A 23474-nucleotide genomic window follows, 5' to 3' on the forward strand; every position below is an offset into this window, starting at 1 on the left:
TCACTATTAAATGAGTAACCCCTTGTTTGCACTGTTAACTTCAACTGATCCTTTAACACCCAGCACGGTGAAAACCTCTTCCGCTGGAAGATGAAAAAACTGCTGCATCTTGTCTTTATCCAAAGGACTTTGTATTGGCTTCTGATGGCAGTTGATGCATTTGCTTCTCTGCATCTTACATATTTAAACATATTTAACATATGCAGAGAGAGAATTTACATATCACAAAGTTTACTCACTTTTAGTGTATAATCGATAATTTTTATTAAATTTACTGAGTTGTACAACCACCAGTATAATCCAGTGTTAGGACATTTCCATCTCCCCGTAAAGGGCCCCCGTGTCTATTGTCACTTAAGCCATGTTGCCAACCCCAACCATAGGCAACCACTGATGTGCTTCTTGATCTGTGGATGTGCCTTTTCTGGATATCTCATAAATGACCTGTGGTCTTTTGTGTCTGACTTTTTACTCAGCATAATGGTTTTGAGGTTCACCCATGTTCTAGCATGCATGATGTCACTTTTTTATTGCTGTCTGGTACCCTATTGTATGGATATGCCGCAATTTGGTTATGTATTCGTCAGTTGATCAACATTGGGGTCTTTGGGCTTGGTTATTATGAATACTGCTATGAACATTTGCATGAAAGTCATCATGTGTTCCTTTTGAGCAGACACACGAATGGAATTGATGAGCCAGGTGGCTTTCACCTTTGACTCCCTGAGGGCAGAAACCTTCTCTTGAAGTTTTAGTATTTCCTTTGTGGTCTGTCTTCACATTGGCTCATCTAGCATGGCTGCCACATAGCGGGAAAGAAACTCATCAGAAGATAATTATGACACAGTCTTATCTTGTATGAACCTTTCTTTGCAATGCTAGTAAATGATCCTAATGGTTTTCGCTGGCCTAGATTCTTATTTGCAGCATAGCTGCACATGTACTGAGATGGTACTTTATAAGACACTGATGCATTGGGGCACCTGGGTGGCTCAGTGGGTTAAAACCTCCAACCTCGGCTCAGGTCATATCTCACGGTTCATGAGTTCCAGTCCCGCATCGGGCTCTCTGCTGACAGCACAGAGCCCACTTCAGATCTTCTGTTCCCCTCTTTCTGTTCCCCTGCCACACACACGCGTGTGCACACACACACTCTCTCTCAAAAATATTTAAAAGAATGAAAAAAAAAGACACATTATTGTAGGAAAGCTTATGGCTAATTTACACTGTGTACACATTACTGATCTGCATCAGTCTTCATTTGTAAACAACTTTTTTCTTTGGTTTGAATGTAGTCTATATGTTCCACATCCCTTGAAGAAATGTTTGTTGATTTTCCTGTGGTTGTTGATGAGACAGATTCTTTGTTGTGTATTTGACAAACTAAGGGACAGTGTCATCTCTGGGCAGCCAGTGTTTTTTTTTTTTTTTTTTTTTACCATCAACATCCCCGGGGGATAGGACACATGTTTTTAAGAGAAGGAAATGTCATTGTTAAATGTTTAAGTCAAAATTGATATGGTAGCAAGAGGGATTAGATTAAAATGAGATCATGTCACAAGGCCTGACACATAATGCTCGGTATGGGTTCTTTTAATCTAGTTAGGAGCTTCATATTAATCATTTCTCCGTAGTGCTTAAGAGCATGAACCCTAGAGCCAGATGCCCAGTGTTTTTTTTTTTGTTTTGTTTTTTTTGTTTTTTTTTTTTTAAGGTTCTATTTAACCACTTCAAAGCTTTGTGACCCTAGGCAGGTTACTCAATTCCGTAAGCCCCAGTTTCCTCCTATAAATGCAATGAAGTTAATAGTAATGCTTTGTAGTGTTTGAAAGCAATATTTCATAGCACGGCTATGAGCAGTCCTGTAAGGTTTGCTAAGCTTAAATGAGATAATATATTGAAACATGGCTGGCATTCGGGTAAGTGCTCAGTAAATGTAAAACATTAATTTAAAAACATAACCAGTTCCCTGGGAGGCTTTTGGACAAGAGACTTGTTCTCTGATATGTGATAAATGGCCTTGCAGAGACTTTCCATTCAGAGCTCAGTAAAAGGGGCGTTAGTAGCTATGAACCAGCTGCTTAAACTCTGAGCCTGTCTGCTGTTTTATAAATGGAGTTACTATTTTCCTCTGCATTTGTTCTCATTTCATGCATTCATTGGGTAAGGATAACCGGTATCATGTCAGCAAAGGTGTTCTGCAACTTTAATAGCTCAAGCGGATGGTAAAGCAGTAATGTGTTTGCCTCCTAGTGCTGTACCTGGTGTCTTTTGCGTTGTAAAGCACAGGGAAAGTCTGGTAGACACACTTTTCCAATCACGTATTTCCAATGACCGAGGTGATGGTATTTTTCTTCTCTTGTATCTGTGGTATTTATCACCTAGTAAAGTAGGTAGCAAATGCTTGGTATACTGAGGACGGCGAAGGCAAACTTGGTTTTTAAGGACAACAAATAATAAACCTTTTTTCTTAGTGAAGGAAGTCAGTGGTAAAGAAAAGAGTATTTCTAGGAAAACTGTGACATCACCCAGTTGATGGCTGGATCTGACCTCAACACAAGACATTTTCGGAAAATACCGAACAGGTTGTTGAGAAGAGCTGGTTTACCGCTTTAGCCCCTTCTGTCTTTATTGTCAAGACTGTGCCACGTTGCTGTGAAATTTACCAAGTATTTATGCCCTTTTCTGGGAGAAAGAATTGGTTTTAAAATAAGTAAGGCAAGAATTTTGACTAGATAACTTGGTTTCCACAAAACATTGCTCTTCCTGAGGAAGACTGTTCTAGTGCACGAAACCTCAGGTGTGGGTTCTTCCTTGCCTTAGCACCCTTTGCAGTAATGGGCGTAGGACCATTTGAGGCACGAGTGGGATAGTCTTTGGGTCTCTGGCGCCAGGGTTAAGCTCCCTTTGGATTTATGCCATGATTGCATGCAGACATGGCCACACTGACCTGTAAATGCCCCACTTCAGCGTCCTAGGTTTCCTGACGTGATGACTCTACCTTCTGTAGAGGAAGGAGAAAAAAAAAAAAATAGGAAAACTGGAAGTGCATGAGTTCTACAAATGCATATTGGAGTCACATAATGAAAAAGCAGATTTTTTTATTATGATGTTTCTCCATATTTGGCATTGCTGTAAATGGCTAACTAACATTTACTGCCAATTCCATACAAATGTGTGGTTTGGTAATACCAGAACAGCAAATTTAAATGAAAAATAAAAGTTAAACATTTCCACACGAGATTTTACAGTCTGACATTTCACTGTGTAGGTAAAAAGACATTTTTTTTTCTTTTACTACAGATTATTCAGCATGAATAAAAAACTACAACTTTTATTTTTAAACAGGAGTCACTGGTTTTAATTTTTACACATTTTTAAAATTACTGTGATAAAAAATAATGAAAAAGCTTCTTAATAATGCCATACACAGTATAATATAGATTTGTCCCCATTATATAGCATTTGTTTAATATACAAAATAGAATATTGACACACTTGAATCTATATGTAGTTAAGCAAGTTATTGGAGGAGGGTATTTTCATACAGCCTTTCATCAGAAAATAGAATCCTTCTTTCAGGCATTTTCTAGAGAGAAGCTAATCCTTTCCTGAAAACCTGGTCACTAATCCCTGGGGGACCAGGCTGACTGATCATAGTCTGGAAAATGATGAAACTTGCATTCAAAGTGGTTAAAGCATCCTGCTTACACTCCTATTCTCCCATCCAACTCTCAAACCAGGCACATGAAAACACATTCATTTACCGCTACAGCCTTTAGGGCAACGGGCCAAGACTGTAATCTCACTGAGGGCTGCCATGGTTCTTGAATTTCGACAGATCAGAGTATAGTAATCTTGTTCATTCCACAGTGATGTGGTTTTAGGGTGTTTGACACGAAACGAAGATAAAGCTTATCAATAATAGTAAAATTATACAGAAGTAAAATCGGAATTGCCCCTCCCCTCCCACCCACCAGTTCTGAAATGAGGCTGGCTTTCTTTTGCATGCACATCCCGAGCTCTCTGATGCTAATTATCAAGCTCTTCACAGACCCTGGTCATGTCGGTCTTCCCACTGGTGTGTCAATTTCTTTTTCTCTCCAGGAGAAGGTAGATGATCTTTTAGGTTCCCTTCTCCTAGTTTTAGACAGTTGGCTATATGTACCCCACAGGCTACTTGTAAGGTCTCCCACGTCAAGGCCTTAAAACACTGAGAAGGTCCTATTTTTCTACTGCTAATGAAAAATAGTTTTCAGGATCTGCTGTGGCCAGTTCTCACTGAAGTTAGTACAAACTTAGTCTGGGATGGCAAGATACCACATACACAGAAAATGAAGTTGCTTTCAAATAGCACCATATCTTTTCTCCCTTAAATTGTTAATTGTACTCAAAGGTAGTTAAGATAACCTTCTTCTTTCCCACTTACTCTAAAAGGGCACAACTTCTTTTTCCATTTAAGGTACAGCCTCCTACTTCCACGAATGTCAGTTGATTTTCTTTTCACAAAGTGTACATACTTTTTTTTCACTGCGTTCCATTTTTTGAGAACCGAGATTGGGACTGAAATAAGATTAATGTGTGATGTGCTTTCTGGTTTTAACCATATAATATTCTATATTATATGAATAATTTACCTTTCATAAGCTCTTTTTGAAACTTAACACTGTCATTGATAATAATATCCAAGCGGTATTTCTTAGGCACCAAAAATTTCACATCCATCTGGGTTACAAACCATCTTAAAATACTCTGAGCTCAATTTAAACCATTACAAAAGGAACATTCCCTTTTAGAGAGCATTCAAAAAGCAAATGATTACACTTGTTTATTAAATAATTTCTCCAAATACTGAAAAATAACAAGTAACATTCAAAAAAGCATTCAAAGAAAACACAGACGTGTACTCATTCTGTTTGGAAATGAACTCTTGTAGGATAGAAAGGAATTAGTGTATTATTTGGCAACCTAGGAGATTCTGCACTATTTACATATTGCTGGTACCTCTACGCATATTATTGCCAAACTTCTGAGGCCTCTGTGTTGACACCGCTGGAGAGGCTGTCTGGGAAAGGAACCGTGCGATCACGTGGTGCTCGGACTCGCGCGGGCACCACCTTTCTGTCCCGTTCGCTCGCACGCCTGCCCGCCAGGGGCCAGGGGAGACTCGGCAAACCGAACCGGCACTGACCGACAGGCTCCCTGCTGGAATGAGAAGGGCGGTGGTTGCGGGAGGCAGAGGATCCGAATGGGACGGAGCCTCAGCCGCCTCCCCAGCACACAGGGCCGGTTTCCATCCCCCTCTTCCCCTAGAGCAAACCCGTTTGGTTTCTGAGACCACTGCTGCCTGTATGAATTGCTCACCCACACTAGAAATCATATAGGTTATCCGTCGACATTTCTTTGACCCCTACAAAAAATATATAGCATGTCGTGATAAAACAATCTCATCTAAAAATCGTTCTTATTTTACACTATACAAGCTATTTTACAATCATTTTAATAAATTGCATGTAAAGCTGCAGTAGCCCTTCCCTTCCCAGATTAGTGAATACCAATATGATATATATCTGAAACTATAACTAAATATAAAAATATATTAGAAGTTTCGTATGTTTAATATTAGATTTTCAGTTTTCTATTACACAAATAATTTGGCCACTTTGAATAGAAATCAGCTTTCTTGTGGCTTAGTAAATAGAAGTTGAGTTTACAGAAAGTTGGTAAGGTGCACACAGAAAGGGCTACTACAGCTCCTACTTTGTTTAAAATGATCTTTCTCAACAGCGAGGAGGAGAAGTTCACAAGACTTGTGTTAAACTCTATGGCACACGGAGGGATGTGAGGCATGTGGAGTTGCAAGAACATGGAAGTCTGACAGACAGTTCTAAATCACAAAAGTCATTAGCTGAACTTTCCTGTACCACCAGGAAAGGTAGACCAATTGGTGACGGATGGGAATGTGAAAATGGGTGTCTGGCTACTTTTTCCACGTTGGAGATTTATTTTGGGGGTGAAGTTTAGTGACAGGAAATACTTGGTCTGATTCCAATCTCTCAGTTGTGTCTCAGCTGGTTATTTGGAATCATCACTTTTAAGAAGGTATACAAACCACAACGAAAGGTCCTGAAAGACAGTTTACCGACTTTCTTGCCATCTAACCATTGCAGACACAGGCCATTAAGTACAAACAGGGCCTCTTGGTAGTTTTCGTGTTTGTTTTTAATTTGTCTTTTGCAACCATCATCCACGGTTTATGGAGCAGGTCACTGGACTAGGTGCTCTACGCCAGTTAGGACGGTTAATTTGCACAACCTACATATAATTCTCCACTGAAGCAGATATATACAAAATATGAGCTTTTTTTTGACGAGAATACTGGAGATAGGAGTCAATTTTTGTGGTCTTCTGATAGCTAAGTGCCATCAGGTTAGAAGCACCAACCCATTTTCACACAGATGATTAATGTTTAGAGTTTATTTTGGAAAGCTATGAACTAGCTGCCCATCTTAAACAGCTGTACAATAACTTGAATACAAAAATTACGTAAGAAAAAATGAGCAAGCGTAGTTCACTGGATAGAAAGGAAATTGTTAAAACCAGACAGTAATAGCTATAAAAGGCACAGCTTCCCTTTTCTGATAGACACTTGTAAACTTATTTTCAGGTTTCCATGCATAAATCAAAAAATGCTATCCTAACTATACAGGGGAAAATACACCAACAAAAAGTCTAGGAAATTTTGTCCAGCCAACTGTGAAAAGTATGAGCAGAAAGTTTGTCACGCAGACTTCGGGCACTGGCGGTTTAGGCGCCGTCTTCTCTGGCAGGTGGGGGCTCCCCCACTGCGACCGCTGCTGATTCCCGGGACCCACCAACCATCACTCTCTACTTGGCCCACCACTGAACAGTGATGGCCAAGGGCCTCTGTTGCCAAGTCTTGGCCCCTCTATAAACCACATGTAGTGCGTATTTAAAACAAAACAGAACAAAACCAAGGACCAGACGAAAACAAAAGAGAAAAAATAAAACAGCAAAACTGCTACAGGACAAATTGATGGTTTGTACAACAAAAGCTATAAATTCAACTTTCTTTAAGGCAACCTTTCTTATTAAGGCAGTCACTTTTGATGAAACAGAAGTTTTTTGATATTTCCACTTGAATATTTTGGTATCTGATTGGTGATGATTTCAGCTAACATCTCTGGGAATTCAATACTCATGGTCTTATTCAAAAATGTTTGGAAGCAAAAGTTAAGGAGATTTTCAACCACCTGCAAGAGAAAATAGATTAACGGTTATTCTTCAACACTACTAGCAAGATCTCCTGCTTGTTGGCCTCTACTTTTAAAAAACATATCTGACCTAGAGTATACCTGTCTTTGCTGGAATCCACCAGATAAAGAAGAAGTTCAGCTGGATAAAGTGAGCCTTCAGGTTACCAAAGACATTTTGGGGTCTTTAAAACTGTGTCTAGAATCATACGGCCTTTAGCGCATCACCGTGACCCACACAGCACCGTGACATGTGAAGGACACATGCTGGTTTAATTGGTTAGTCATATAAAAGAGAATTTGACTTAAAAGAATAGTGCCATTCTGTACTGGCATCATGCTGTTCTATGCACGTGACTAGATGAAATATTTCATAACTGGCATGAGCAGAGATGTGTGCCAAAGTGAAGCTGTCACAAAGTGAACTCAAACCATCACCCAAATCCACCAACAGAAAGAACAAAAACAAAAACAAACAACTGGCGTATAATTACATACACTAATCAGATGTCTCAGAAAATGTTTCGGATATCTGGATTTCAGTTTGACACTTACATCATGCATGGAGTCCAAGAGTTTTGTCAGTTGATAAAACCGCTGCCAGTTCTGACTGGAGTTTCCTTCCCTCTTGACAATGGCTTTTCCTAGCTCTTTGATGTAGGTCATTCTAATTTCATCAAATAGCTCTTGGCTCTTCAAACCTTCCTTAGGAACTAAAAGGTAAAGATGTTGTCACATAAAGAATTTTCTTATGTTAACTCTGCCATAGGTGCCAGCAGGGCCTTTTATGATTAATAGCACGCTTCTTGACCTGACATACATTGTATATACACTCTGAATGTATTCCATGTAATTGCAAGCATTTCACAGGATCATGAGAGTGCGGCCAAGAGAGGTTAGGGGATAATAGAAAATTGGAGGATTTAACCTGGAGTTATAAGCCTTACTGGGGAGCAGGTAACTGCCTTCCCTTATGCACTTAGAAAATATGTCACGGATGCTATAAAATCAGTTTTATATTACTCTTCAAAATATTACTAGTAGGAAGGACTGTGAACAGAAGGTTAATCATGCTTTCCATTAATCTTGTAGAGACAGACTTTTGTACACTGCTCAATTTCTCAAAGTGTGCAGCTAGGAACTCTGGTTCTGTGTGAATGGTTAGGGAAAAAAGGATTTGGTCAACATTGAAGCAAACCTAAAGGTTAATACAAAGTTAGGGAGATTTCTGGATTTCAGGATGTTTCAGAGCCAAAATTAAGCACTTTCTGGGGGGGGGGGTGTGGTGTTTCCCAAACTTAACTTCATTGTTGCCGGTATCTTAGAAAATGCTGGAATTCAGGAAGAGCAGTGGCTTTAGAAGCAAGAAGTTTTAATTTTTACTTGCCCTGTGGATTTGAGTATAACCTGCCTGAGCTGTGTTTCCTACTCGTTCTCACTGAACTGTTTAAAATTGGTTTACAAATTTAGATATAATTGACATATCAGTTTCAGGTAGTACAACATAATGATGAAATATTTGTTTATATTGCAAAATGATCACAATAAATCTATAGTTAACATCCATCACCATATGTTACCATTGTTTTGGCTTGTGATGAAAACTTTTAAAATTTACTCTCTGCAACTTTCAGGTACATAATATAGTATGAATAACTATAACCACCATGCTGTACATGAGATCCACATGACTTACTCATTTTATACCTGGCAGTTTGTACTTTTTAACCTCCTTTACCCATTTCTCCCACTCCCCACCCTCCCATCCTCCCACCTCTGGAGACCACTAGTCTGTTCTCTGTGTACGTGAGCTTGTCTTTGTTGGGTTTCCACATTCCACAGAGAAGTGAGATTACACATTTATTTGTACTTGTCTTTCTCGGTCTAATGCCCTCTAGGTTGATCCATGTTGTTGCAAGTGGCAAGATTTCACTATCTTTAATGGTGGAATAATATCCCATTGAATATGTACACACCACGACTTCTTTATTCATCCATCCATAAATGGACACTTAGGTTGCTTCCACATCTTGGCTATTGTAAATAATTATGCAATGACTATGGGGCTACATATATTTTTTTATGTCGTGTTTTCATTTTCTGTGGACAAAAACCCAGAAGTGGAATTGCAGGGTAATGTACTAGTTCTATTTTTAATTTTCTGAGGAATCTCCATGCTTTTTTCCACAGTGGCTGCTCCAGTTTGCACTCCTACCAGCCGTGCACAGGGTTGCCTCTTTTGCACATCCTTGTCAACACTTGTCTTTTTTTTATTATTACAGGTTTTTTAATGTTTGTTTATTTTTGAGAGAAAGAGAGAGAAAGAGAAAGCATGAGCAAGGGAGGGGCAGAGAGAGGGAACCACAGAATCCGAAGCAGGTTCCAGTCTCTGAGCTGTCAGCACAGAGCTGGACGTGGGACTCGAACCCACGAACTGTGAGATCATGATGGGAGCTGAAGTTAGACGCTTTACCACCTGAGCCAACCAGGCGCCCTTTATTTCCTGTCTTTTTGACAACAGACATTCTAACAAAGATGAGGTGATCTCTCATGTGGTTTTGATGTGCATTTCCCTGTTGATTCGTGATGACAAGCACCTTTTGATGTGCCTGTTGGCCAGACAATTTGCAAGTATTTTCTGTCATTCTGTAGGTTGCTTTTTAATTTGATCGTTTCCTTCTGTGCATAGTTTTATAGTTAGACATGCTGCCATTTTTTTTACTTTTCTTGCTTTTGCTTTTTGTGCCAGATTAAGAAAATCCCCGCCAAGACTGATGTCAGGCTGCTAACTGCTTATGTTTTCTTCTAGGATTTCTATGGTTTCAGGTCTTACGTTCAAGTCTTTGATTCATTTTGGGGTTAATTCCTTTGTATGGTGTAAGATAATGGTCCAGTTTTTTGCATAGGTCTGTCCATTTTTCTCAGAGTTGTTTACTGAAGAGACTGTTCTTTCTCCATTATATGTTTTTTGGCTCCGTCATAAATTAATGCTCTCCTATCTCTCATTCATCTATGTGTCTCTTTTCTTGCCCATTCCATGTTGTTTACAGGACTACAGCTTTGTAATAGAGTTTTAACCCAGGGAGTTTGATGCCTCCAGGTTTGTTCACCATTCTCTAGATTTCTTTGGTTATTCTGGGTCTTTTATAGTTCCATACAGAATTTAGGATTATTCTGTGAAAAATGCCATTGAAATTTTAACAGGGATTACAGTGAATCTGTAGATTGCTTTTGGTAATATGGAAATTCTAACAATATTCTTCCAATCCATGAGTATGGAGTATCTTTTATTTATGTCTTCTTTAATTTCTTTCACCAGTGTCTCACAGTTTTCAATGTACAGGTCTTTTGCCTCCTTGGATACATTTATTAATTTTTCTGTTAGCTCGTTACTGGTATCTAGAACTGCAACAGATTTCAAATAGTGATTTTGTATCCTGCAACTTTACTAAATTTGTTTATTAATTCTAACAGTCCTTTTGTGGAATCTTTAAGATTTTCTATATATAAAATCATGTCATCTGCAGTGAGTGTTTTATTTAGTCCTTTTAGATTTGGAAGCCTTTTATTTCTTGTCTAATTGCTCTGGCTAGAACCTCAATAGTGTGTTGAATAAAAGTGATGGTAGTGGATATCCTTGTGTTACTCCTGATCATGAAGGACAAGTTTGTAGCTTTTTTACTACTGACTTTGACGTTAGCTGTGGATGTGTCATATATAGCCTTTATTTTGAGACATATTCCCTCTGTCGTAATTTTGTTTAAAAGTTTTTTTTCACAAATAGACATTGAATTTTGTCAGTGCTTTTTCTGCATCTGTTGAGATTATTATATGATTTTTTTACCTTTCTTTTGTTAATGTGCTATATCACTCTCCCTGGATTTTGATTAGGGTTAGGCCAAAGAACACATGCGAAAATGTTCTGATTCTATAAAGCACTACTTGGTACTTCTAAGATGTCAGTATTACTGTGAAAACAAAGACTACTTAAACAGGAGTGGTAAGAGCCTACCATGTTAAAAATGGGCCTACATCAATATAGTACACATAACCTAGTTATTGCTAATTTTTTAAATATTAAAATTTAATATTTTCATTGATTGCTTATCTTTAACTTTTTCCTGCATGTTACCCAAATTCTAAAAGTAATTGTGGGTGGAGCCCTATTCACTGCTTATGTTTAAAAGCATCTCATCCATCTCAAATTACCCTTAATTGTCTCTGTAGCTCCATCTTTTTGCTTTATGTGGTTGGGCCATATATTTAGAATTACTTTCCTGATAAAGAGTATCTTTACATAAAGAACTGTTTTTCTTTCTGCTTTAAAGTCTGTGCTGACAGCAATGTAGCTGCTACCAATTCCTTTTAGTTTAAGCAGTGGTCAGCAAACCATGACCAGCAGCCTGTGTTTGTAAATAAAGTTTTATTGGCACACAGCCCTGCCTTCTCTCCTTACATTGTTGATGACCCTGTTCATGCTGCAGGGAGCAGGGCTGATTAGCTATGACAGGGAGTGTAGGCAAAGCTGAAAACATTTACCATCTGACCCTGTCCTGCACAACTTTGCCATCACCGGGTTACTCTATGCATAGGCTAGATGGCCTTATATTTCAGCCACTCAGTATCTTTATTCAGATACTCTCATGTAAACAGCATAACATTGGATTATTTTTTTTTTAATCCAGCCTTGCATTTTTTTGTGTGTCTTTTCACCTTGGAGCCTTGTAGCTTTTATCCCCTCTTGATGTAACGAAATTGCTAATACATTTATTTGTACGATTTGTTACTTTCCCTTACCATGCTTTAGTTTATGCTCCCCCCCCGCCCCCCCTTTCTCATTCCATTTTTTTGTATTGCTTTTCCTTCCCATGTTTTCCTCAGCTGCTGCCACCCTGCGACTCAGGGCTTTGGTCCTTTGTGTAGTTTTTCCGTCCTTAGCCATCATTACTGAAATGTAAACACTCATTCTTATCAAACTCCCCTTCTTGTTGATATGTAATTATTGTGTCCTTTGGTTCTGTTTTTTAAACCCTCCAAATTGGTGTTATTTTATACAGTAAATGTTAGCTTAAATGTATCTACGTGTTTTCCACTTTCTTTGTTCTTTTTTCCTTCTTAGAGATGGGATTACTTTTACTTATCCTAAGTATATCCTTTAATTACTTCATTCAGGATCTATGATGGCAAACTTTCCTTTAAAATAGACTATTAGACTATTGAAATGTAAGGTGATGTTTGGATTAATAGCTACCCTGTTTGTAACTGTTTTCTACTCAGTGCACTTGTTCTTTTTTTCTTTCGTAATCTTCCCTTTTTTTTTTCTACTTTCTCCGGTTTTCACTGAGTATTTCATATGATTCTATATTCTTTCTTATCAATTAATACTCATTTTTAAAAGCTGTTTTCAGGGGCACCTGGGTGGCTCAGTCGGTGAAGCTTCTGACTCTGGATTTCGGCTCAGGTCATGGTTCCTAAGTTTGAGCCCCGTGCCAGGCTCTGCGCTGACAGCACAGAGCCTGCTTGGGATTCTTTCTCTCCTTCTCTCTCTGCCCTTCCCTCACTCGTGCTGTCTGAAAATAATTAAAAAAAAACAACAACGAAAAAACTTCTTTTCAGTGGTTGCCCTACCCTTCCCCCTATACATAGACGACCAATCTACATCTCCTTTACATCACACTATTGTACTCGATAGGGAGGGTAGGTACCTGCCAGCAGTATTCCTAGCCCCTCCCTCCCACTGGTTTGAACCCTGCTGCCATTCATTTCACCAGTACACCTTACACCCATCCCCTGCACGGCTGCTGTAATGACTCCACAGTTGTGTTAAGTTACATCGGCAAAGAAGAAAAATGAAATCTTATCTTCGTAGCTTCCTTCTCTGATGCTCTTCTTTCCTTTATGGAGATCCATGTTTCTGGACTGTGTCATTTTCAATTCCTCTGAAGAACTGCCTTAAATGTTTTATGCAAGGCAGGTGTTCTAGTGACTCATTGTTGGTTTTCGTTTGAGACTCGCTCTTTCACTCTCAATTTGGAAGGATAATTTCACTGGATACATAATTCTAGATTTTTATTTTTTTAAGCACTAAATATTTCACTCGACTCCCTTCCTGCTTGCATGGCTCCTCCGTGGGTAAGCTGCTTTTTTTCCTCCTCGGGCTTCTTTCAGGATTTCTTCTTGATTTGGTTTTCCGCATTTTGAGTAAAACATGCCTAGATGTAGATGTTGTGGTATTTATCTTTCTTGGAGTTTTGGAGTTTCCTGGGTCCATGTTTTGGTGTTTGTCATTAATTTTGGAAATTTCTCAGTCGTTATCACTTCATATATTTCTTCAATTCCTTTCTTTTACTTTGGATATCCCCATTACTTGTATGTTACACATGTTGTTATGGTCCCCCACAGTTCTTGAATACTCTGTTGCATGTTTTTTTTCACTCTTCTCTTTGCATTTGAGTTTGGGGGTTTGCCACTTCCGGTTTACTGATGAGCTAAATATTCCATTTCCATTACAGTAATTCTAATCTTTATAATATCTCCATAATATAATACTTTTGTTTCTTTCCTAGAGTTTCCACTTCTCTGCTTACAATACCCAGGTGTTCTCACATGTTGCTTTTTCCATTAGAGCCCTTACCATATATTAATCATGGTTACCTTAAATTCTCTGATAATGACAACATCTGTGTCATGGCTGAGCTGGATCCAAAGCTTGACTCTTCAGACTATTTTTTCTTGCCTTTTAGCTTGCATTTTTTTTTTTTTTTTTTTTTTTTTTGCTGTTGTCAGAACTGAGGTAATTATGCTTTTAGCATGAGGTTTGATGTTCATCTGGCTAGGAGCTGGGCTGTGTTTCATGCTAGCCATAGGTGTTTAATGGAAACTAAACCTGTTCCCTTGTTTTTCCCCTCTTGTCTTTGGGTTTCCCTAAGAACTCCTTCTCAGATGGCTGTGTTCTGCAGTTCTAATCCAGTGGAGCCCTACTGATATGGTGGTAAGGTATTGGTGATGTGGGGTGTCTGATCCTTTTTGATTAAATCTGTTTTGTCCTGACCTTTAGAAGTGTTTCCGAACCACAACCTCCACCTTATACTCCTGTTTCCCTTGCCAGAGATACAGGAAGGGAAAGGGGGCTGCCCTGACCTATTTGCCCTTTCCCTCAGGTCAGGTAAAGTTCTTTTACAGAGGCTTTCCTCAGAGGGCAACAAACAGAGAGGATCTTTTCTCTGATCTTCACTGTGAAAACCTGGTGCGGCTTATGCAGGTAAACCCCCCAAAAGTGTGGGGAGGCAACCCCCTTAGTTTTTAATGCGCAAGCTCTTCCTAGGTCTCCAGCAATTCATCAAAATTACAAGTATTCCTAACCAGGTACTGGCTCTAGAAGTTTCTTTTCCCAGTAAGCTGATCATGGCTGTGCTTCTCTGTATCTGTCTGTCTCTACAGATTTTGACATGGTCATTTGCCTTGTGACCTCAATTCATTGATGGCTCCAAGAAAAGTTAACTGATTTTTAGTTCAGCTTCTTACTGTTGACGATGGGAATGGCAGTGTCCAAGCTGTTTACTTGTCAGAGATGAATGGAAGTCCACCTTCATTTTTCAATATTTTTTCCTTAGCATTATGAAAAAAATCTGTCCATTCTCTTCACTCCTGCTACATGGTTATTAAGTTGCTTCTCCTTTGAGGGTTTTTTTTTTTCATTAAAGCACTCTTTCAGCCCTCCTCCCTCTTGTTACTTATTTATGTACGTGATACACACATATACATATCTATGCATTTAAAAACTTGTATTCTGGCTAATTTCTTCTCTCTCCAAATGGGTCTGATCTGCTTTTAGAGGCATCCCTTATTTAAAAAATTTCACTTAGGTTTCCAACCCCTGTCTTTAAACTTATTAAATATGCCCTCTTAGTACAGCTGACTTCTTTGGGTTCCTGCCTGCACTTAGTTTTTCCTGCTTTTAGTCTAGCGTTTTCAGTGGGAGGTTAGGGTACCTCATCTGGTATTCTGATAGGCTAGAAGTCTGACTGTATCTTATGGTATCTATTTTATTCCTTGTAATTCTATTCCTTTTTTAAAAAAGAACCAGTGTAAGGTGCCTGGGTGGTTCAGTCGGTTTAGTGTCATTATCTCAAGGTTCATGGGATCAAGCCCTGTGTCAGGCTCTGGACTGACAGCGTGGAACGTGCTTTGGATTCCTTCCCTCTGTTCCCTCCTCAGTTTGCACACTCTGTCAAAATAAACATTTTTTAAAAATTAAAAGAAAAAAAAGGACCAGTGATATGTACTAGTTCAGTTTACTTTTTTGTATCCTCTGCAATGAAGAATCTGGTATGTATAAAACTTAAATCACCAGTGTTGACAAATAGGATTGCTTAGTGTTTGGTGCTGATCTGTACCTGGAATTATGATCAGAACTTCAACAGTTTATTGAAATAACGTCAAGCTCATTTCTTTAACACATGTGCTGCATTAGGTAATGTCAAAAAGTCTCTAGCAAATGAGTTGTGGAAAATTCCTGTCTTGACTAAAATGTTAATGGATTTAAATATTAATAATATAAAAGAACTTTCTGTAGAACAAGGTAGTATGAAAGCATTAATGACAGAGGTGTCTTGGAAAAGCTGAAACAGATACAGTCACATGCAACATCCATCACTTCGAGTTACTTGGCAGCTTTGAAACCAGTATTACGGAAAGACTTTTTGAAACCCTGCAACTTTATTTGTATATGAAAGAAGGGTTCAGTCATCAACTTAGTATTTTATAAACACTACCTTCATATGGGATTTTTATTGGTATTATACAATTTTAGCCTATTCCAACTATTCACACACCTTCTACTGGTTGTTGAAAATTCCATTTTACGAATCAGATACGCTGTATTTTTCACAAGCTTTCTAGGTTTACCAAGTAGTGCCTTTGCCAGTCAAAAGTAGTCTCACTCAAGTTGACATACCAGTAATTTATCTAAACTTTGAAGATGGTTTCATAAACTCTTGCTGCTGTTATCCAGATAGAACACCTCTGTCCAACAGTCTGGCAACCGTGCTGCATCATGGGATCTTCTAACGGTAAGTGCAATGTACTTTTGTCTCAATTTCTTAGACACAGTAGCATTCCTTGGGTAACTAAGTTGACCAGGTTACAATAGAGCACAGAAACTAAAATCACTCTAGCTGGCTTTGTTTCTCCATGTTTCCCCCGGGGAAGGAGGTGTGTACACATTCCAGACCCACAGAGGCTCCTGCATAGCTCATGTACTTCTCTGTTTCCCAATGGTACTCAGCTGTCTTCCTAATCTTAGCATCACTGGCTGGGCCTTTATAAAATTTTACATTTATGAACAGGCTCAACTATTTGACCAGCAGGAAATAACCGTGGACTTGGTGCTATATACACAAACAAACCTTTGTTTCCATATTTCCTATTTTTGACATACTTAGAAGTGAATTTTAGATGCAAATACGTGTTCTACCAACCTGAAGAGAGAAGCAGTAAGGTTTTCATACAGAGATACTCTTCATAAGATACCTGAAGCCTGTGTAACTCAGAGGAAACAAACAGCATATGTTTACATTGTTCATACATGCAGGGTAGAGTCATTCTATGCCTGTGAAAGACAAATATCAGTGTTTGAGTTAGGAAAGAAATAGTGCTTGTTCCCCTGCCCAAAGGTAGACTTCTTTGTTTTATTTTGTAAAACTATGAATTTAAAAAGGAAAAGCTAACTGTTGCTATTAATGCTAATTCCCTAGAGTTAAGAACCACTATAGCACCTAAAGAGACCGTGGAACAATCTATGTTTACACTGGACAAATTATTCTTCTGTTGTGCATGCCACTTACTAAGTGTTTAGAATTGATTCATGCAGAACTTTACCAGTTGCTCCTTTAATTCAATGTTTCTTTTAATCCAAAGTTTTATGGCAGCATTTGCATTCAGGCCAGTTACACAAGACAGTTTTAGGTCTTACCCATTCAAAATCAAAAAGTATTTTTTTTCACAGCATCACATCCTGAACACAGTTATGTGTAATTCTGTTTATAGTTTTGCAGAGGATCAGAAGTACACTAGAACTCAACTCTGGGATTTTTGAAGTTTCTTAACTTTTTTTGTTTTTTTTTTTAAAACTTATTTATTTTGAGAGAGACAATCTCAAGCAGGCTCTGCAGTATAGCTCCAACCCACAACCCTGAGATCATGACCTGAGCCGAAATCAAGAGTCAGACACCTGACTGACTGAGCCACCCAGGCGTCCCTGAAGTTTCTTAACTACTTTAATGACACTAAGAGCCTGAAACTGTGCTTGGTTCATGGTTTTTACAATACCTCAAGATTTTTGTTTGTCTCTGACAGAGAGTGATCTTGGATTTAGATTAAAAAAAGGTCACTATTTTTTTCTACTGAAGATACAGTTTGTTTCTTTATAGGATAAAATAACTCTGACAGGAACGGTATGCTGTGACAGTGATGACACAGGAGCTCACAGGACTCTTCAAATTTAAAATCTTCTCTTCCCAAAGAGGTACCTTCCCAATCTCCCAACAGGAATTAAGCATAAAATCCTTCCGGTAGGCTGTTAAAAACTATTTTTTACAACTGTAAGACCTAAAAACAACAGTGAGACTACCTGATAGCTACACAGGCAGATTTGGGGTGACAGTGTACCTTCAAATTGTGCCTGCCAGACGATGCACCAGGATGGAAACCAGTGGGCAGAGGGAACAGAGCAGCACAGACCCCAGAATGGGGAATAATAAGAACGCCCTCTACAAAACCACTCTTCCCGTCTGCTGTCTGTCCTCCAGCATGGCAGAACCCTGAGAAAAAGTCTGCAATTCCCACCTCGTGTAACAAATGCGTGCAGCACTCTCAGGTTATGCTGTGACCGCTTACCTCTAACTTTGAGTGCCCCCCAAATAAAAACCCTGAATTAATTTCCTAAAATAGAAGGATAAGTTGGTGTTTCATATAAGTCTCAGTTCACAGTTTTAAGCCCAATACTATGAGTTCAAATTACTTTTTTTGGGAAGGGACGGTAAATAGCAAATGTTGCCAGCATGATGTTTTTAAATAACTGTGGTTGGATTCCGAAATGTGCAACCAGTACTCAGGGAGTTTTGGTGTCTGAGTTAACTCACACGATTTCATGTATTCATTTGCTAATTAAATTTCTGATCAAACAACCAAAACCCTGTTCAACTGGGATATAGGAGTTTGAACAGCCCTCTTGCTGGTAATTGAAGGTGACGTCCTTCTCTGACACAGATTCCTAGGAGTGTGGGTCTGTCCAGGTCTGATAGAGCCAGGGGAGGGGACATCTGGCCCCTTCTGGGAATACAAAGAGGCGGGTCACTGCATGTACATTCCCCATACCTCCTGTCCTGTTGCTTCTCAGTGTGAAGCCTTGTCCTTCCCCTTTAGGTTTAACTCACCTCTAATTACACTTCCTCCCAGGAGCCATTAGTCACTTTAGCTGAAATAGACCCCTCCAGTATAAACTATCCCAATCTGAAATTATTTTATTTGGTAGTTACCTGTATGGAGGATATAAGCAATACAGGTCGGGAAAGCTTGTCTGTCTTGTTCTCAGCTACTCTGTCCCAGGCTTATTAGGAATGAGGAGTCAGTGGTGTTCCCTCTCATCCATCCTCCACCATGTTATCCTGTTTGAAAGCCTCCACTGGCCGCGGCTTCTCCTAGAATAACATCTAAACTCTGTTTCATGGCCTACAAGCCTCTGTTCTAGACTCATGGTATTTCCAGCCTTTGCCCTCACTTCTTCTGTCTGCAGGGCCCCCCACCTTTCACACAGCTTGTGCTTCTGTACTGTGTCATGCCCACTCCCTGGACCGGTGTTCTATGGTCCCTAAATCTAAAGTAGCAGGTGCCTGTCACTGCTCTCTTTGCCCAGGCACACTTTTATACCATGGTTCTCTAAAGTAATTTTGGTTATCTATTTCATTTTCCCTATTGGAATGTTAGCAGGTGCCACATCTATTGTGCTATTACAGCTCAAGCTCCTAAAAGAGAGTCTGGCACTTGGTAAGGACTCCTATCACTGAGAGAATACTGTGCTGGAAAATAAGTATCACTAATAGAGAAAGAACACCAACTTTAACTCAGGATTCATTTCAGCCAGGATTTCTAGACTCTAGGTTTTCTATGCACCTAGCTAGCCTGACGGCAGAAACGTGAAATCTCTGCTTTAGAGATTTCTGTCACAACGCCCAAGAATATCTTCAAAACTACCTGGAGCTAGTGTCATCCTGTCTCCTCTAAAACACTTAAAATAAAATAATGTGAGCTTACCACATTGTAAGGCAGGCTCTCCCACTGAGTACTGCTCATATAGATGTTTTTCTTGAGCTCCTACCCATTATTTCTGTGCCTGGCACACCCATAAGGCAAAACAGTATGTCTGTAGGCTGCCCTCCTCCATACCCTCCCTGTTCACTGACCAATGTCAATTTCCATTCTCCTTGCCCTCCTGGACATATTTAAAGTTGTCACTCCTAATTTTAATATGGCATCCAGTTCTTAACACAAACTGCTCACGATGGGTTGACTCATAGAGGGTGCAATGGGATTATTCTAATAACAGGGTTTAAGGTTTACATTGATTCGTCTGACCCCTGGTCAAAAGCACCCAGAGCTCACAATTAAAGAAATCTTCATTTCTTACTCTGCTCTGACCATAGGTATGTGTGGGAGAACTCCCTGTTTTCATTCTCATAAAAGAGAGAAGCTGTAGGCAAAAAATTATACTACAAGGTGGACAGTGATAAGAGCTAGGGATATACAGCACAGAGGTCTTATAAGGTGCTAAGAACATCATGAGTTAAGGGCATGCTTGAGGAATAGGTCATCTGAGTGGGGATGCCATGTCTATGAAAGAGAACAGTGAGAGAAAAGAAGCCAGGTTCTGGAAAGCCAGTAACCATGCTGAACATGCATGGCGTGGGCAGGGAGGACATCTGGGTGTTGCGGAAGTATGTGATGTGATCAAACTGTACTGTAGGAAGAAAAAAGTCAGAACATGATGGAGGGCACATCAGAGGCAGAAAACTAGTCAGGAAAAACTGCAATGAGGTCCACAGAACAGACACCCGAAATATTTCACAGATAGAAGCATAGGCCTAGAAAAGCATAGGTGGCTAATTTATCAAATCCTACAAGTCATAAACATGGAGTAGGCCTTGCCCTGGGAAGGGTCTGTACCTCCCACCTCCTTGGCCAAGATGTCCTCATCTATAGTCCCTATTGAATGTGAGATCAACTGACCCCAGAGATGCTCACTGTATTAAAAAGTACCCTTACATGTGTCCTGCCCCATGTACATCTGGTCTGCCAAAATGTACTGATAAACCACTCTCTTTCAAGTTTGCCCTGTTCTAAGAAACCTGGTAGAATGGATTCAGTTCTCAATGATCACGATAGCAATCCATCAGGAAAACATCAGCGGGATAAAACAAAAAACAAAAAACAAAAAACAGACTCCCAAATAACTTACTCATTAATAACCAGATCAGGAGCAAAACACAGCATGTTCGCACTTGATTGTCTATATGATCTCCACCCCAGGGCAAATGCCATGAGGAACATCCATGAATATTGCAGTAGGGTCATTTGGTCATCCAGGTGTAAGTTCCTGAATCCTGAATTAAGAGAAGTAAAGGTTATGAGGAAACACTCGGTGCTGAAGATCATCTCTTTGGGAACTGCCACAGACCAGAACCCCTAAGAGACAGAGGAAATGAAGTAACACCAAGGGGGCACAGTTCTCCTTTGTCATCCCCAAAGCCTTTGGTGCTTTTTAACAGCATCCGGTACAATGTAACTTACTGTCACTTTTTCCCTATTTAAACAATATGAACTAAATAGTAAAACCCAGAGTCCTGACTTGGTACATTACACAGTCAATGAATTTAATTTTAAAAATTCCCCCTAACAGTAACACCTCTTTCCCTCTTGACAGAGTAGAGATGACAGAGGTCAGGTGACTTCATTCTTGTCCTGTCTCTTTTCTGTGTGAACATAAGCTTATTGATTCTCCTTTAGCTGTAAAGTCTGGGCTGACACTAATGTTGACCTCTTATGTCCCATCTACATCAAGTTCCCATAGGGGGACTTTTATCTCATATGATCCTAAAAATGAGACTAATGAAGATTTACATTCAACATATATCATGTTACATAGTTAAGAGTTAAAAATCATTCTACTTTACCTTGAGAAAGGGTCACGACACCGTGTTTTTACAGATTTTACAAATAACCTGATTTTTTAAAGTGACACACTGAAGGAAAACCAACTGAGTTCTTACAAGTACGCATTTTCCCCCCCACTAGACTTGGGTGTAAAAGGAATTTCTGAGTAAATCCTGTGCCCCTAGTTCTGATATTACACCATCCTGCTTGAAAATGCTCTGAGCAACAGTGTGAAGAAGCTGGGAGGAGCATACAGGTTTTATTATAAACTCTCCACTCCCAGCTTTTCCAGCCTCTCCCCTTGTTAGGCCCCAGAACTGAGGAAGAGAAAGCAGGACGCACAGTGGGAGCTGGCTGACAAACAGCCAGAGTGCTGCGTCTGTTTAAGACGATGCAAAGCTTTATACCTTAGCTGTGTCCTCCCCTGCATCTTACCTGGTATCGCCTTGGCCCATTTCACTGCTGCAATCACTTGCCTCCCGCCTAACATGTTGAGTGTGGTCATGATCCGCCAAGTCGAATCTGGCATTGAGCTATCATACCCTGCGTATAACACCTCGGGTTCGATGACCTCCAGCAGGGACACCAGGGTAGGGGTGAGCTGTGGTAATGTTGCAGGAACTACCGTTTTGTTAGCAGGGTTTTCAGAAGTTTCTTGGGACACTCCTGGGGTGGCCTGCTGAATTCCTTTTATCTTTTTCTTTGTTTTTCGAGCTGTGGGTGTTTAAAAAATATATACACAGAGTGAGTTTTACTGGGAAGGTCTGGGTGACAGAGTTTATTCAAGAAGTATTTTAATTTCTGAAACTATTCAGCAATTATAAAGTGAAATAGAAGAGGAAAAAGCAGAGTCAAGAGGAATCCAGTTGTATATGAAGCCACGTCATACCGGATACAAAATTAAGTGTCTTTTGGGGTGCCTGGGTGGCTTAGTCGGCTGAGCATCTGACTTCAGCTCAGGTCATGATCTCGCAGTTTGTGAGTTTGAGCCCCACGTCTGGCTCTGTGCTGACAGCTCGGAGCCTGAAACGGATTCTGTGCCTCCCTCTCTCTCTGCCCCTCCCCCACTCACACTCTGTGTCTCCCCCAATCTCTCAAAAATAAACATTAAAAAAATTAAAAATTGGGGCGCGTGGGTGGTTCAGTTGGTTGAGTGTCCGACTTTGGTTCAGGTCATGATCTCCCAGCTTGTGAGTTCGAGCCCTGCACCGGGCTCTGTGCTGACAGCTCAGAGCCTGGAGCTTGCTTTGGATTCTGTGTCTCCCTCTCTCTGCACCTAACCCACTCGCATTCTGTCTCTCTCTCAAAAATAAATAAACATCATAATTAAGTGTCTTTCAATGTTATGTGAAAACAATCTAAACAAATCACTTATACAGATTCTTATATGAATTAATTTCTCACTCTCACTCCTAAGTGGAAATTCTCATCAGTTTAATAAGGCAATACTTTTACTAGCAGTTGAAAGAAAGATCCTAAGTTCCTAACAGCAGACTAGAAGCTGTGGCTAAGGGTTCATCTACATGATGGCATATATAATGAAGCGAGGCATACTAAAACCTAGCATAAATTCCCCTTCTTCGCAAGATAGTATTAAGATGACACTGCAGATCATATGCTAGAAGCACTATTAACTTCAATAGCAGAAAAGTCCAGTTTTTACATTTATATGATGGATACTGCTTAGGTCTAAAAACATCTGGGAGATGAAGACAAGAACTTTATATTTCTTTACATACATTATCGGGGGGGGGATTTACCTTTTGTAGGAGATTTATATTGATGACCTGATAAACCTAAAGCATCTACTTTCATATCATATACAAAGTATATACAAAGTAAAGCTATCTTTCCATCTTTGACTTAGTCTGGAATAGTGTAATCAAATTACAACATGGATTCCATAGATTATTTAGTAAACATATACACACTCTTAAACTTACATGTTGTATGAAATTACGTGTTTTAGTAACAAATAAGAATTTCTTTTTT

General features: G+C 39.6%; 1 protein-coding gene across 10 annotated transcripts in view; it reads right to left on the reverse strand.

Annotated features, from left to right (window-relative positions):
* Nucleotides 1–3083: 3083 nt before the first annotated feature.
* Nucleotides 3084–23474, reverse strand: part of NR3C1 (nuclear receptor subfamily 3 group C member 1) — a 118132-nt gene continuing 97741 nt past the window's right edge. For all 10 annotated transcript variants that reach the window (XM_042938226.1, XM_042938199.1, XM_042938245.1 and 7 more), the window contains 5 exons: nt 21918–22196; nt 20788–20932; nt 16754–16884; nt 7830–7987; nt 3084–7274 (listed from right to left, as the gene is read on the reverse strand). In XM_042938226.1, coding sequence (XP_042794160.1) covers nt 7122–7274; nt 7830–7987; nt 16754–16884; nt 20788–20932; nt 21918–22196 — 866 coding nt within the window. In that variant the 3' untranslated portion in view covers nt 3084–7121. The remainder of the gene's footprint in view (nt 7275–7829; nt 7988–16753; nt 16885–20787; nt 20933–21917; nt 22197–23474) is intronic.

This window comes from Panthera leo, chromosome A1 (genome assembly GCF_018350215.1).
Source record: "Panthera leo isolate Ple1 chromosome A1, P.leo_Ple1_pat1.1, whole genome shotgun sequence".
Lineage (NCBI taxonomy): Eukaryota > Metazoa > Chordata > Mammalia > Carnivora > Felidae > Panthera > Panthera leo.